The sequence below is a fragment of the Physeter macrocephalus genome, chromosome 16, assembly GCF_002837175.3.
Source record: "Physeter macrocephalus isolate SW-GA chromosome 16, ASM283717v5, whole genome shotgun sequence".
Lineage (NCBI taxonomy): Eukaryota > Metazoa > Chordata > Mammalia > Artiodactyla > Physeteridae > Physeter > Physeter macrocephalus.
In genome coordinates this window covers 54,656,350-54,673,008 of record NC_041229.1, presented here as the reverse complement: position 1 = coordinate 54,673,008, position 16,659 = coordinate 54,656,350, and the positions used below count along the sequence as shown (strand labels likewise).

The window sequence follows — 16,659 nt, the reverse complement described above, 5'->3', positions numbered from 1 at the left end:
GAGACTTGTGTGGGTTTATACCCAGAATTAGGAAATCTCTTCACTAGCTCTCTCCACGCTGGGATACTCCACTCCTTTCCAGTCCCCAAAGGGCTCCTTTTCTGGTTCCTCTAACCAGAAAGATGAGGTTTCTACTAGAGTTTCAGCAGTCTGCCCCACTGTGCTGCTTTGTGATGGAGCCCACTCTCAGGACAAATCCACCAGAGACAGAAGATTTACCTGTGTACTCACGTCTCCAAGTTTTGCTCCCCTCCATAATCTGCTTCCTTTCTTTTACTTTACAGAGTCTTTGGGTAATTATATTTTGTCCAGAGTTTTTATCTGTAATTAGTGGGAGGGATAGAAGCCTGTGGTGGCTTCTGCCACCATAGCAGAACTGGAACTCCTAAGTTCTTTTTTTCTTTGTCCCTTGTTTTAAGAGTCAAATCAGTCCTGCTTTTTGATTGCTCTTCAGTGCCTTTGAACAGGATTTTAAAATGTTGTGTCCAGAGTTTATAATTGTTACAGTATGTTTAGTACCATGCATGCTACTCCAACATTACCAGGAACTACATAATCCTTCTAGACTGAAGAAAACTTCCTTCCCGTCCTCCTTTCCTGCTTGGAATTCTACAAACACTGTTTGAACTTACTATTTTTAAAAATCTCCCTGAGATCCTGCTCATCACCCTCTCACTCCCACACCCACACAAGTAAAAACAAAGACACAGAGAAAAGCACAACTTGATCAAGGCCCCACAATTAAGCTGCTTCCCCAGCTGTAGATAAATTCTGTCTCATCTATTATGTTACCTCCATAACACATATTTGTCCAAATATTTATTATGCACCTACTATGTGCCCTGAGTCCTGTCCCAAAGGACAGTAACATATTAATATAAAAATCCATAATACGAGGTAGAAAGTTCCAAATGCTGTGAGAAAGATCATCAAAAACTGCTATGGGAATTCAGAGAAAAATGAATTCCAGCTAAGAAGATTTAAAAGAGGTTTTACAGAGGAGGTGAGGGTACAGAGAGTGGGCCCCAGCTGCTAATTCAAGCAGAGACATTTATATATGTGTTCACTGTTGCTTTAGCAGTATCATGGGACTGGAGGTGGTGGCAGTTGTTAATACTATATAAAGCCTTCCACTTAAAGTATGATCTGCAGTCTGCACTGACATCATCTGCAGTTTTGCAGAAAGGCAGGATCTCAGGACCCACCCCAGGCCCAGTGAATCAGAATCAGCATTTCAGCAAGATCCTCAGGTATTTCACATGCACATTAATGTTTGAGAGGCACTAATATAAACTGCTCTGTCTTTCACTAGAATTATGACTGTAAGACCTCGCATTCTCTACTACCAGGCAATCCTACATGTAGTAGAAGGGGAGGCAGCACAGGAGAGCATCTGGCAATATGTCCTGAGCACCTCTTACCTCCTGGCTACCTTAGGTATATTTTGCCATTTTATGCTCGTTAAGTAAGCCTTTGAATTAACTATTCCCACTCTGCAGATAAGGAAATTGAAGGTCAAAAAGGCTCAATACGTGGTCCAAGGTCACAAAGAGGTGGCCAAACCTGAATTTGAACCCATAACTGACTGATTGCAAAATACTTTTCACTGTGTAAAATACTTTTCATTCTACTATACTGTCTCTGGTCTGTGCTTCAGGACAATCAGGTACTAACTAGTTCAGTGATCTTGGTTAATTCATTCTACCTTTTTAGAACTCAGGCCTTCATGTGTATGTTGATGGAAGTCGACTGAACTAGTGAAAGTTCACAAATGAACCAACGCTGCTTCAGGAAAATGGGTTTTTCAGGGAGACTTAAAATTGAGTGTTGGGAGGTTCTGTTGCATGAAAATGACTCAGAAAACCATAACCAGAACAGCACAGTGTGGAGAAAAGAATACAGGACCAGAAAGGAGAAACCTGGGTTCTAGTCCTATCTCTGTCATTTATTAGTTGTGAGTCTCAGTTTCTTCATCCATGAAATGGAGATAAATGATCTACCCTGGCAATCTCTCAGTATGTTTAACTGGTTTAAGTGAGATTATGCATGAAAATACTCTGTGACATGATTTATTAATACAGCCAGTTCTCTAATTGCCTTAATTTTCATAACACAAATTAGATATTTCTAAATTAATTCATTAAGGAACATGATTTACAATCTGCTGGCCATGGTAGAATTGGGAACCAGCTCTGGCAAAGCCCACCAGCTCTGCACTTTTGTTTACCCTAACAATGGGAATAAAAGGTAATAAAAATATGTACAGGCTCTGTACCTGTTAGAGTTGATGGTGTTAGAAAAACAAAAACTTATTCCAGAGCAGGGAGTCCTTGCTCTAGAACTTTCTGTGATGATGAAAATGTTTTATATCTGTATTACCCAGTATGGTATCCACTAGACATGTGTGGCTACTGAGTACTTGAGATATGGCTAGTATAACTGAGGAACTTAATTTTAAATTTTATTTAATTTTAACTGATTCAAAGTTAAATAGCCACATGTGGAGACTGGCTGCCATATGGAACTGTAGCTCTAGAGCAAAAGTGAGATAAGGGGGCTTCCCTGGTGGCGCAGTGGTTGAGAGTCCGCCTGCCGATGCGGGGCGCGCGGGTTCGTGCCCCGGTCTGGGAGGATCCCGCGTGCCGCGGAGCGGCTGGGCCCGTGGGCCGTGGCCGCTGGGCCTGCGCGTCCGGAGCCTGTGCTCCGCGATGGGAGAGGCCACAACAGTGAGAGGCCCACGTACCACAAAAAATAAATAAAAATAAATAAATAAAAGTGAGATAAGGATTTGTTCAACAATGTTAAGATTTTACAGTTACACTCTTAGGGCCAACAAGTGCACTGACTTTGTTCTTTTCAATTCTGAAACTCTAGTTCCTAATGCCTTTTTTTCAAATTAAACCAAAAATTTTTATAGCACGATTTTTGATAATGGGAGGCTTCTTTGGAATCCAATTATCATTGTATAGCAACGTAGATGATACCAATAAAATGTGAAGGTTGCCTAAGCAAGAACAATGATGTTTTGTTTTATAATTATATATTTGCCCATCTGGAAAGATAAAATAGTTTACTCTTACATATTTAAAATTAAAAAGCAAAGTCTGAAAAGTACTAGGCCCTGCGAGTTGTTGCTCAACCAACTTCTGCTTGCCTACCTTGCATTTTCTGCTCTCCGGCTTATGCACTGGTGCAAGTAGAGGTACTCCTGAGGTGCACTGGTGGACAAGGCGGGCTGCACGTGGTTCGACACCGGGGGTTCAAAGGTGAACAAGGTTGGCTGGCTGGAGTGCGACGGGGCTGAGGATTTTCGTTCTCGGAGAAGGTGCTGATTGGAGCTGCTGAGCTCAGCTGGAGAAGAGCGGGGGCCGTGACTGGCTGAGGAAATGTTCCTCAGGGAGTCTGTGGAAAGGAGAAAGAGCTCTTTGAATGGTAAAGGAAGGGAAGTTGTCCTTATCCCAAACTGGGTTGTCAGACGAAGAGAAAACACTAAGAGCAGAGGCAATGGCCCAGCCGCAGCATTCTCTTCCTCATGTACCTGCCCCGGCTCTGCCCTCCCAGAGAGCAGGGCTGCGGCTTCCAGGCTCTGGACCTCCGTACTGCTCCTGGAGGCGACTCCCTATCACAGCCGGGGCAGTATCTGTCCCACTTCCAGGAGGTGTGCCTACTCGAGGTCCAGAAGTGTGACTCTGGCTCTCGAGCAAGGCCAGCCTCTGGGGCGGTGAGTGCCACTGCCTTCCCTCTCTTTGGTGGCTCCTGCTCTCATCACCTCCCTCAAAGCTAAGCTGGCTTTGTTAAACGAAGCTTTGCTTCCTGAAGACTTATTTACTGAGTCCCTGGACTGTGTGTTACTGTACTAATGACAAAAGCACATGTAATTGGAACGGTCCCTTAAGACTGGTCCCAGCTCCTCCCGCCTGCCCTTCCAAGTCCTCTGAGGACGATGTTCCCCACATCTTGTACTCACCACTCTCCATCTATGGGTCTTTTTTCTCTTAACTCTTATCTTAAAACTCTCGTCTGTTGTGTTAGAAAGGAAGTGAGGTATTAAAGACAGATAATAGTTTAGAGTAATACCCCCAGCCAAGGGCATTATTCATTTGGCTGGCTCTCTAAGCTTGGTCCAAATTCCTTAGCACAACATACAAGGCCTTTCACAGTCTGACCTATTTCCTGCTTCTCTCCTCCCATACCCCAGGCATATGAAAGCTTCATCAGTCTGTGAATGCACCAGCCCCTTTTATGATCCTTTTATGATCCTTTGTTTTGGCCTATGCTTTTCCTTCTGCCTGGATTTCACTTCTCCTCTGGCACTCACACACAGACTTTAAGACCCTACACGGATATCACATTCTCTCTGAAACCTTCGTGGACTTGGCCATTCTTCTGGGTGCTAACAGCACGTGGCACATGCTTCATTATATCCACTGTCACCCTGCTTCCTTGCCTGGCCCATGGGTTTCTAAGAACAGTGGCTGATGATGTTACCTCTACAGTGCCAGCATTTACCTAATAAAGCCCAGGTACATACAAAGTTCTGAGTCTGTCTTTGTAGAATAAGCAAAAACATTCATTCAGCATACAATAATTCCAACAGTGAAACTTTTTGTTCAAAAGAAAGATTTAAAGATGTAATTTCTGGCAGTGTGATAGCTAGTGGGAGGTAATGTTTTAATGGTGATGATGGTGGCTTTCTATGGTTATTCAAAGCACTTCAGAGGGGACATAGTTCTGCTTCCACTCCCTGTTATCTGACCTATTTTGGTACCCTTCTCATGGCCCTGGGCAGGATCACCAGCTCATGGATGCTCTACGGCATTAATGACTCTCCAGTCTTTTCTGCTGCTGGGCCAGACAACTTCTGCCAGCGTACAGCAGGAAAAGCCACAGGCCTCTGGGGAAAAACTGTTCCATTGACAGCTGTATTGACCTCCAAAATGAATTCCCATTACAGGTCTCGTAGTGAACTGGATGTTTGTTAACAGAATCAATGGCTTCATTACTCCATTAGACCTGCAAGAAGAACTCTCTAGTGGCAGAGGAGAGGGTTTATGCTGGCGGACAGAGAAGGCCCAGCGCCGGGGATCAGCCCAAGCTGCTGCCTGAGGAGACACAGGGAAGGTGCAAGGGAAACTTCTGGTGCATTCTACACTATCTGTAGTCTTTTGGATTCCTCTTCCTCTGCCCAGCCCTTCAATGGGGGCTTTCTTCAGGGTTCTGCCCCAGACCCTCCTATGACCTCACTCTCACTCTGGAGACTCTCCAGGGGTATCCTGTCCACTCTCAAAGCTTCAGCTATGTGATAACAACTCACAAATCTGAATCTCTAGCTCAGTTCTCTCTCTTGGGCTCCCTGTCTTATATACCCCCCCCCCATCTACTGAGCGTCTCCATTCAGCTGTCCCACAAGCAGGTCAAGCTGAACAATCTAAACGGAACTCCTCCTCCTGCGTTCTCTATCTCAGTGAAGTACATCAACATCACCATCCAATCAGTTCCCCAAGCCAGAAACCTAGGCATTATCTATGACTCTTCCCTGTTTCTCAGCAACCACGTCATGTCATTATGTCACTGCCTTGCTTAAAATTCGTCACTGGATCCCTGTTATCCTCAAGATGACTTACAAAGCTCTCTCTTTTAAAAACCACTTTCCTGTTTATTTCTTCAATCTTGTTTCCCACCTGTACTTCCTTGTGTTTCAAACAGAATTTCAGGAAAACACCAACCTCTTTCTCATCACTCCATACATTAGGCTACCAACTCAGTAAGGGCAGAGATACTGTCTCTCTTGTAACAGTTTTATCCCTAGAATGAAGCCCAGTCTGTGACACAACTTCACAATCATGTGTTGATTAAACACATGAAGTACATATAGCATAATAAGTCATACTTCCTCAGTAACATCCACTGACTCATTACCTTCAGAATAAAGAAGTCCAGGTTCCCCAATCGGACAAGAATAGCCATTTTGTCACAACCTACTTATCCTGCCTTGTCACCCAAATCATCCTTCGTGTCCCCTATGCTGAATGCTTGTGGGTCTGTATAAAGGAAGAGCGACCTATCCTCAGCTCTAGGGCCCTCTGCCTCCAGCTCAGGCTATGGATTCAAATCTGTGACCCAGTCTGTTTACTCACAGAGCTAGAGAAACTTCACCTGAGTCTCAGTTTCCTTATTTACAAATTGACATAGGGTGGTTTTATGAGGATGAAGTGCATAGAGGGTCAAGAAAGCACTGCAGGTTGTAGGTACTCAACATGTGTTCTAGTCACTTCTGTATCTCTGTGCCTAGAACAGTCCCAGCACATAGTGGGTATTCATTACATTGAAGTCATTGTTGAATGAATAAAAGAATTTTCCCTGGCATAAAACTCCACATGTGCTTGTTTCTTGTGGTCAAAGTCAGAGAGGTTTTTGAGGTCTGTCAATAAGATGAAGTAAGAGTTAGCATGAATTGGGCCCACAGACACTTGGAATTCCACTCTTCTGACATAAAGCCATGTCTATGAAGCCAGTTAGCTCCATAATGGTCTGCAGCCCCAGAAAAGTTCTTTCAAAGCGGTTTGGGCACTAAATCTTGCCAAAAGCCTACCTCAGCTTGCAACTTTAAAAGACTTCTACCTGAATTCATGTGATGATTCCTTGGTACCTTTACTGGGTTGAACAGTGTCACTCCAAAATTCATGGAACCTCAGAATGTGACCTTATTTGAAAACAGCGTCTTTGCAGATGTAATTCGTTAAAATGAGGTCATACTGCATTAGCGTGGAACCTACTTCAATGACTGGTGTCCTTATAAGAAAACAGAGACAAAGACATACAGGAAGGGGATGAAAGAGGTAGAGATTGGATAAACAAAAGGTGATATATCCATACAATGGAATATTATTCAGCCATATAAGTGAATGAAATACTAATACATGCTACAATATGGATGAATCTCCAAAACATTACGCTAAGAGAAAAAAACTAGTGATAAAAGACTATAGATTACATGACTTTATTTATGTGAAATGTCTAGAATAGGAAAATCCAAAGACAGCAAGTAGACTAGTGGTTGCCTGGGGTGGGGAGCAGTAATGGAAAGTGGCTGCTAATGAGTATGGTATTTCTTTTTGGGTTGATGAAAATTTTCTAAAATTAGACTGGTGATGGTTGCACAACCCTGGGAAATACTAAACCCACTGAACTATATACTTTAAAGGGTGACTTTCATGGTATAGGAAATAACATCTCAGTAAATTTATAAACACACACAGTTTGACAGTTCCTCAAAAAGTTAAACGCAAAGTCACCATATGACCCAGCAATTCCACTTCTAGGTATATACCCAAGAGAAATGAAAACATACATCTACACAAAAACTTGTAAACAAATTTTCACAGCAGCACTACTTATAATAGCCAAAAGCAGGAACAATCCAAATGCATATAAGCTGATCGATAAAGAAAATGTGGCATAGCGTATAATGGAATATTCAGCAGTAAAAAGAATAAAGCACAAATACATGTTACAACATGTACAAACCTTGAAAGTACTGTGCTAAGTGAAAAGAAGCTAGACTCCATTTATATGAAATGTCTAGAAGTGGTAAATATATAGAGACAGAAAGTAGATTAGTGGTTGCTTACGGCTGGGGTGAGGATGGGAAGTGACTACTAATGGGTATAAGGTTTCCTTTCGGGGTCATAAAAATGTTCCCAAATTAGACTGTGATGGCGGTTGCACAGCCCTGTGAATATACTAAAAACATTGACTTGTACACTTTAATTGAGTGATATATGGTGTGTGGATTAAAACACACACACACACGCATAAGCCCTTTGCAAAGTATGAAGGGTAAAGTATATGCAAGAGATTAACAGTCATCCAGTTAAATTCATCTGACCTTTAGTTTTTCTTTATTTCCTCTCCGAATAGAAAACTGAACACTCAGTAAGTACCGAGCCCTTACTAAACTCCCTTGAGTAAGAGACATTCTCCCCTTCCTACCTTCAGTTCCCTATAACTCCTCCAACCCCGCTGTTCAGGGTTTCACCCCATAATCACAGCAAGGCAGTGGGAAGTTCAGCTAAACAAAAGGCAAGCACTCATGGTTTGGGGTGAAAAGACTCAAGCAGGTTGAAATTCCACCTCACAGTGTGTGGACCTCATGCACAGGACAGGAGTCAGGAGCCCAGGGATCCATTTCCAGCTCTGCTGTTAACTAGCTGTAAGATCATGGACAGGTCTCTCTCTGAGCTTTAGTTGCTTACCTGTCAAGATGGGAGGATAATCCCTGGCCTGCTTGTCTATCTTACTGGGCTGTTGTAAAGGGCGAATGAGATAAGGATGTGAAAACAAATACATGCACTCATATAAATATTCACAGAATTTGTTGTTATTGCCTGGGTACCTTTTGAGGAAAGGAAAGAATGGTTAAGATAAAGGAAACATTAGACAATACGTGACTGGGCTGTTTTTGGTATGTGGCTGTAAGGCTGTTGTAATGATGTGTCTTGGGTCATTAGGAAGGTCAGTTATACAGCAAGAAGAAAATGGACATTTCCAGACTTCTGGCCTGAGCTTCGATCTCCAAGTCTAGACGAAAGATAATGCCAGAAAATGCCTGAGTCAATTTGTTTTCTTCTCAGCAGGGTTTTATTTTTTCCTCTTCTTCCTGGCTTCTTTTTAGGGCCCTACAAAATCACTCCCCTTCCTTTCCACAATCACTCCTGGGAAGCCTGCCCAGCATAAAAACACTCCTCCCACCTTCTTGCAAAACTCTAGAACAGGAAAGCTCTGAAGGATTTCAGTAGAGGAGCCCAGCCCAGGCCAGCCCAGCCCAGCCCAGCCCAGCCATCCACTAGCTAGTGATAACAGGAGCAGGAAAGGGGTGGTTGGCGGGAGCTTCTGGAAAAGATGACTGGCCAAATAATGACTGGTTCCCTTATCTCAATGCCCTTTTAATCTTTATCCTTTCCCCCCCAACCTCCAACCCAAGCTTCAGTGGGTCTCAGAACCCGTAAAATGGTAGACCAAAGTTCATGCTGGCGCCCAGGCTGGATTCAAAGGCTGGCTCTACTAACTCCTGGCTCTGGTCTTGGAAAGGTTACATAAACCTCTTTGATCGTCACTTGTTCAATAGGGAGAATACATACTTTGCAGGGCTGCTGCAAGGAATGGAGGTCATTTATACAAAGCATTTAGCACAGCACCCCACCATTCTTACTGCTCCTATTCCTAGAGTGCACATGGAACTGGCTGAGACCCTGAAATTGGCCAAGAGGTATGGAATTTCTTTCCAAGTCACAACTATACTTTGTGTAGATGTTATACGTGGACTAATAAGAACAAAAGGGACAATACTGACTACAATAACCACAGCTGCCATTTACTGAGCACCTACTATGTGCGTCTGGTCTACCCCGTGAGGTAGATATTATTACCTCCATTGCTTTTTTGTTTTGTTTTTTGGGGCGATGGAGAAACTGAAGCTCAGAGAAGTTAATAGTGAGCTCTGGGGTCACACATTTAGAAAGTGGCAGAGCCTAGATCTGAAAGAGATCTCATTTGTCTTCAAAGCCAATTATTTTCACCCATGTAGAGAAAAGAGTTCCTACACAATCCCTATGAGGTGAATGGTATTAGCTTTATGGGAGGCAGAGTCAAATAACAGAATGAGGGTCTAGGTCCAGGTCTGCTGCCAACTGGCTGCGTGACCTTCGGTAGGTCATTTCACCTTTCTGGGCCCTGTTTTCTTTATTTATAAAAGGAAGAACTTGGATTAGACCAGGGATACACATCAAAGTCATCTTTGCGAAATTTACGAGAGCTGCTCCATGTAAGACCTAATGCGTTATATTTACACATTTAGATTCAGATCCACTGGCTTGGTTTTTAACAATCTCTGGTTCTTAATTCTGGGGCAGAGGTAGAAGGGTTGGGGTCAACTGAAAAATCAAGGGCAAAGCAAGCTCTGAAAGCCAAATGAAAGAACAAATTCTTCCCCAAATCTTTCTTGGTATCATCAAAATTCTAAGTTGGAAACCATCCATGTTCTTCCTGGCCCTCCTTATCATTTGTCCACAGCCGACTCCAAAGGAACAGCGAGCAACAGAAAAGAGCCTGATGTGGGTCAGAAACGTGGGAGTCCAGGTTCTAAAACTACTTTGCCACAGGGCCTTGGGTGAAACTTTTAATCTCACTCTCCCATGCTGTCAAACGCCAAAGAGAACACCCACCTTACAGGGTTCTTTTGAGGATTCAATGAGGTGAAATACGGGTAAATAGTAACTATTAAATACTAAGTAAGTAGTTGTTAGTTGACGATTGTTATATCATTTATTCCTAAAAGTAGAAAGGTGGTAAAATTCTGAGGGTTCTAACTGGGGAGAAGATGATTAATGAAAGAATTTTGAAACTAATGGTGTCGGATTTTATGGGACGAGTGGTCCCCTGGGGAAAGCTAATTGACATGCAAGAATCAGATGGGTGGAGAATTCTAAAAACAAAAACCTGCTGATAGATTGGCTGAGTGCAAAATTGGATCAATAGATCCAGGTCATTTTAACTCACAATCACAAGCCTAAAATTATTTAAAAAGGAATAATGCTCAAAATCCTCTGGCACACGTCATTACTAGAGAATTTATTCATACATTTAGGATCAAACACAAAATGTCTTCACTCTATACAATACCTCACATAATGTGGTAACTGGAGGGGAACCTAGGGTCCAATCATTATCACTGCCCTCCCTACTCACCCCCAAATCTCTCATTTACAGTTGGAGAAACCGTGGTCCAGAAAGGTGAGGCTACTTGTCCAAGGCCACACAGTGGATCAGATGTAAACCCTGAAATTAAAACTCAGATCTCTTAGTCCAGGGGTCCTTCTGCAGTACCAGTAGAAAGATGTATCAATGTGAATGAAGATATATTCTCTATAAAGGGGGGGGGTAATCAAGTCAGGAGATCTGACCACCAGGACACTGGCCAGTAGGATTGCTATTTTGTCATGAGTTTATAATGTTACTCATATTTGCATGGTAAATAAACATTTGCTGGATCAAACTACTAAAGACTAGTATAAATAATTCCCCAAGTTCAAAAATATAAGTCTTCTAGTGTTTATAAAAACTATAAAACAGAGGAAGAAAAAAGGGGAGGCAGAGAGGCAGTAACATGAGACCCTGTGAGACCTTTCAGGAACCAGGCCTCCCCACTCCCCTTCTGAGGAAGGATCTGGGAATAAACACCATCTCAGAGATCCAAGAGCCAAGTCACAGCACCCTGACCTTGACGGATATGATCTCTTGGTCTACTTTAGCAGAAATCAATCCTGTGAAGGGGCACAGGGCAAAGAGAGTGAGTGGCTGCAGCTCGCAGGCATGTCACACAGTCTCTGGTCACACGTCCTTACATAACCTTCCTTGCCCTGCAGCATCTCATTTCAGAGATGGGAAACAAAGGTCCACAGCAAATGCCGTGCTTTCTATAAGGTCTCTGGTGAGAACTAATTATGCCTTCCTCTAAACCTTTTATAGTACTTTATTTTGCTTTTTATTTTATGCTGGGAATTCACAAATCTCTCATACAAAACAGATCGTGAGAAGTCAGGACCTAGACCATCTGTTTCTCTGGTGGTGTTCAGCACAATGCTGTGTGTCTACTAAACGTCCAGATTAGAACAAGATGCTCAATGAACATACCACGGCAATACGCTTTGTCAGAATCTTTCCTCTTTGGGTCAGAAGAAGGAATGAAGAGCTCCAGGATCTGAACGTAAGCTGCTGTTCAGGGTGGGAGGAACTGTTATCACTTAGCAAGGCTGTCTGAGTTGTGTGTGTTTCTGGTTTTGGACAGCTGGTCTATACTTAGCCACGCATGCATTGTCCAGTTCACGTCGGACAGGTCAGCTTTGTTCTTATCTCACCTGCCACACGGACAGCACGCCTCAGTTGTGACAGACCTTACTCCTGCTCCTTTGAGAGGGGCTTCGGTTGACTGCGTGTCCCCCTCAAAGAGTCAATCCACAATTGGAATGAAGCACTCGTTGTTAACTTAGGGTCATGAGTACTGACTGTGGGCACTCTACTAAGAGCTTCAGGCCTGTCAAAAAGAGTGGATCTTGGGGCTTCCCTGGTGGCGCAGTGGTTGCGCGTCCGCCTGCCGATGCAGGGGAACCGGGTTCGCGCCCCGGTCTGGGAGGATCCCACATGCCGCGGAGCGGCTGGGCCCATGAGCCATGGCCGCTGAGCCTGCGCGTCCGGAGCCTGTGCTCTGCAACGGGAGAAAAAAAGAGTGGATCTTGTCCTTGCTGTAGGAGCTTATACTGCAGTTGGGAAGAGCAAATTTATACTTGGGGCAGCACTTCTCCCTTCCCTCAAGGAACTTTGGGGACTCATTAGTATTCCCATGGGAATCAATCCATCTAGTGGGCACCATAAGCTCATCTAATGGGCACCATAAGCTCACATGTCAATGATGCATCTGACCCTTGTGACCTTTCCGCAAAAATATCGAAACAATATCACTGTATTTTTAAGCTAACCAACTTCATAAGAGGTAAGCTTCCCCTTCCTTTCACAGTGACTTTCACTAAGAGACAACTGGCTACCAGTGTGAAACACAAGTGTCAGACATTACAATGATGGGAGTTCATCAAGAATCATTACCAGTGGCAATAATCACAAGAACGATCCCTGAAACTGCTCTAGTCTGGATGGTAAGGCTGGGATTCTAAGAGCTCCAGCTTGCCTAGGGAATTATGAGATCCACAGCATTACCTGACCTAGAACTGTGGCTGTAGGAGAGACAGTGTGGTTCGGGGAAAGGAACATGGATTTTGAAATCTGAATCTGAGTGTTTTGCTGTGGAACCTAGGAATGGTATCCGAATCTGTGCCCTAATTTGTAAAATTTTTATGAATAGCTACCTGCAGCGTTGTCCTAGAGAGTCAAGGAATGCCATAGTGTCTGTATATCAGTGCTCCACAAAGGGAACTTCTCCCTTAGCACTCCATCACTGGGGTAACCTGGTGTGTGAACTGCATTTGCAGACCTTCAGGGTTTGATTAGAGGCAGGACTGGTACCAGAGCATGCAAATGGATTCAACTGGCCTTTGACTGGTGAGTAGAGGATTGCAGGCAGAGAGCCTGGCAGGACTCAGCTTCCAGTCAGCGGCTCTTTCTCGGACACTGTCTCCAGTCCTGGGGTCACAACAATCTCCTGGCTTCATACCTGTAGCTCCCCTATTCATCTTCCAGCGTTGTGTCTTGATGCCTCAGCAACTCTAGGTTTTTTTCACTGGGATCCAAAAGGGAGAGTTGTTTTTTAACATCCCTAGGACGGCCAGCACACTAAGACCATATGTACATGTATCTGAGTAGGCCTGCCAAGGCATATTATTATACTAGAACAGGAGGTGGCAAACTAAGGACCATAAGTCATATCTGGTCGACTGCCTGATTTTATAAATAAAGTTCTACCCCTATTCATGTGCATATTCTTTATGGTTGCTTATATGTAAAGTTGAGTACTTGTGACAAAGAATGTTCAGGTGGTAAAGCCTAAAATATTGACTATCTGGCCCTTTAGAGAGAAAGTTTGCCAGCCCCCAGACTACAAGTTCTCCTTCTGGTTTGTACAATCATGTCCTCTCTCAAAAATCTTAGTACCTAACTTAAGCTGGTCACTAAGGAGACAGAAGCGGGCTGAAACCAAGACCAGTGAATCCCAAACCTATGCTTTGGAATAATCAAGAAGAAGAACCACAGGAAAAGCCAGTTTGGAGAGCCCATGAATATTATGAAAAGGAATCATATTCACTTTCATTTCAGCACACCTTGGGCACAAACAACATGCTAGTTTCTAGTCAGCATACAGAATCAAAAGGTACAAGAGAATAACATGATCGACTTGTGTTGACAGGCTTGGGAAACCTTCTTGGCAAAGCCAGAGAAGGTCATCACAAAAGAGCAGAGACAGCAGTGAGTCTCTCAGGTCTTCATGCACATGCTGAAGACCCTAAACAGGTATCGTGACAGTGTGAGGCAAGGAACTGTATCTAGAATTTCAGGGTATGGGTTAGTAGTTAAGAACATGGATTCTGCAGCCATACTGTCTGGGTTTGAATCCCAGGTCCTTTACTTAGTAGTTGTAAGAACTAGGGAAAGTTACTGAACCTCTCTGTGCCTCAGTTTCTTCATCTGTTAAATGGGAATAATGATAGGTATCTACCTCATAAGATTATATGAGTTAAGATCTGTGAAATGCTTTGAACACTGCCTCTACATGGTAAGCTCTATGTAAACATCATCTCTTACTGTTAGTAGTAGTATATTTAAAGAAACACCTTTGTTTTTGAGCACCTCAATAACTTAAGTATAATGCATCTCAAATCAGTAAAGTCAGCAAGGTTTATGATAAACATATTAATCACACACAGTAAGAATGTTTCCAAGTTCAGGGAAAATAGAGATAGTATTATTTAGGATGTTTCAGTTTTGGGGAGATAAGAATAGCATGGTATACACACTCAAAGAGCTGCTGTGAAGATCACAGAGAAGGCTGCAACAATTTATTAGCCATACACTTGACAGATATTTAATGTGTGCTTATCATGTGCCAAGCACCATGCTTTAAGTGGATTCTTATATAATCTTCATAATAATATTGTGAAGAATGTCTTGTTTCTATTTTACTGGTGCAGAAATTGAGGCTCAGAAAAGTAAACTGACTTGCCTAAGACCATGTTAAGACTGAACTCATCAGTGTTGTGGATTCACGTATTTATGTTTCCAAGACCTATGCTCTTTGCTCGTTATACTAAATTGACCTCCTGAACCGGTGTGTGTGTATGTGCGTGTGTGCCTGTGTGTGTGTGTGTATATATATATATGTACACACACACACACAGGCACACACACACGCATCATACAAGTATCAGATGAAACCTGGGTTTCAATTCTAGCCTTGCCAGTTAGCTGTATGCTCTTGAGCAACTTAGCTCCCCTCTCTTGACCTCCAGACACTGTCATTTGAGGAGTTTGGAACAAAACACTCTCTAAGGGCCCTTCAAGATCTCATATTCCAGAATTTTCTCAGTTTATGAAATCTACCGCCTTCTCTGTCTTGGCTGGGTGTTTCGGCTGTTATGATTCACCAGACATGAAGAATTCGTTCACTGACCTCATCCACAAAAGAAGTGAGGTGGTGGGGAATAAAAGTAAACAATAAATAAATGATAGATATGTAAAATAAAGTTCATATCCTACCTCTTCAGACTAGTTAGAACACCATTCATTTTCTATTTTTCTTTGCTTTTTAAAAACTGTTCTTTTTCATTGTATACTACTATTTCAATATATAGAATTTTAGACTCTGTGTCCTGTTAATAAGGTTAGAATGTTTTTGAAGCTTCTTTTTTTCCCCCTCCTCAACAGTGAATTTCTCAAAACAACTTTTGGAAATAAGTTGTAATTTTTTTAAACTGTAATTTTATATAACTATAACTATTTACAAAGTTATAAACAAAAACTATAACTAAATCATTCATTTGAATCATCATTGGGCAGCCACTATGTGTCTCTACTAATGTGGTGACAGAAAGATAAAAGGGTCATGTTCTCATCCTCAGGTCTCTCACATATCTCCTCTCATTCCCAAACTTTGAGCTCTAGCCTCAGTGAACTATTTCCAGTTCCCTAAGCTTCTGGGAACTTGGAGAAAGCAAGAGAAACCTGAACTTTGAGGTGGTGGATGTGTTAATTAACCTGATTGTGGTCATCATTTTACAATGTTTGCATATATCAAATCATCATGATGTACACTTCAAATATATACAGTTTTGTCAATTATACTTCAATAAAGAGGTGGAAAAAATAAATATCTGGTGTATTTATTTCCATTTACATGAGGAAAAAAAGAAGAGAGAAACCTGAAGTAACTGAGAAAATCCTGTATTGATCAGTTTTAACCTAAGTTGATGAGAACTTTAATTTCTATCACTAGCCAGATAGGGGCTTGATATTGAAATTAAATTCAGAAATTGAAAAAAAAAATTTTTTTTCTTTTCACACTTGAGGTTAACCTCAATTTTTAAAAATTTGCTAGCTATATCTTGGCATATAGTCAGGCACAGTTCAGTTAAAAGCAGCAAAACTTGGTGAAAACTGAGGGCCCCAGGACCTGGAACTATACACAGAGGAGGCAGGTAGTCACTGAGAAGGGTTCCAGTGGTTTGGCAGAAAGAACATAAACTGGAGGACTTGACAAAGCTCCTGAGGTCACTGAGAGTGGGTACACGGCTTATGCTCTTCTCTGGCATGTGACCCTAGAACAGGACCTGGCAAAAACAGGTACTCAGTGTGCTGAATGAGTGAACACAGAAACGGAAACCGGGCATTACCCAGAAATGGGGGCAGCTGAGTCCGAAAGGAGGAGGAAGCTGTTTAGGGAAAGCAGAAGTGGAGTTTCTTCAGAAATTCAGTCAGACAGACCACTGGCCACCCGGAAGTCAACCACTGGGCAGTGGGGCTCCAGCCACTGACTTAAGGATTTTGGTAAAACTGGGGTCTCTGAGAGGGACTAAATCAAAGCAGGATGGGGCAACAGATGAATGGATAAAGAAGATGTGGCACATATATACAATGGAATATTACTCAGCCATAAAAAGA

General features: G+C 42.6%; 1 protein-coding gene across 4 annotated transcripts in view; it reads right to left on the bottom strand.

The window, feature by feature from the left end:
• Nucleotides 1-16,659, bottom strand: part of GAB2 (GRB2 associated binding protein 2) — a 195,239-nt gene that overhangs the window by 21,024 nt on the left and 157,556 nt on the right. For all 4 annotated transcript variants that reach the window (XR_008619564.1, XM_024131629.3, XM_028500967.2 and 1 more), the window contains exon 3: nt 3,159-3,402. Coding sequence is in view for 3 of the 4 variants with exons in the window: in XM_024131629.3 (XP_023987397.1) it covers nt 3,159-3,402 (244 nt within the window). In the remaining variant the exon portion in view is untranslated. The remainder of the gene's footprint in view (nt 1-3,158; nt 3,403-16,659) is intronic.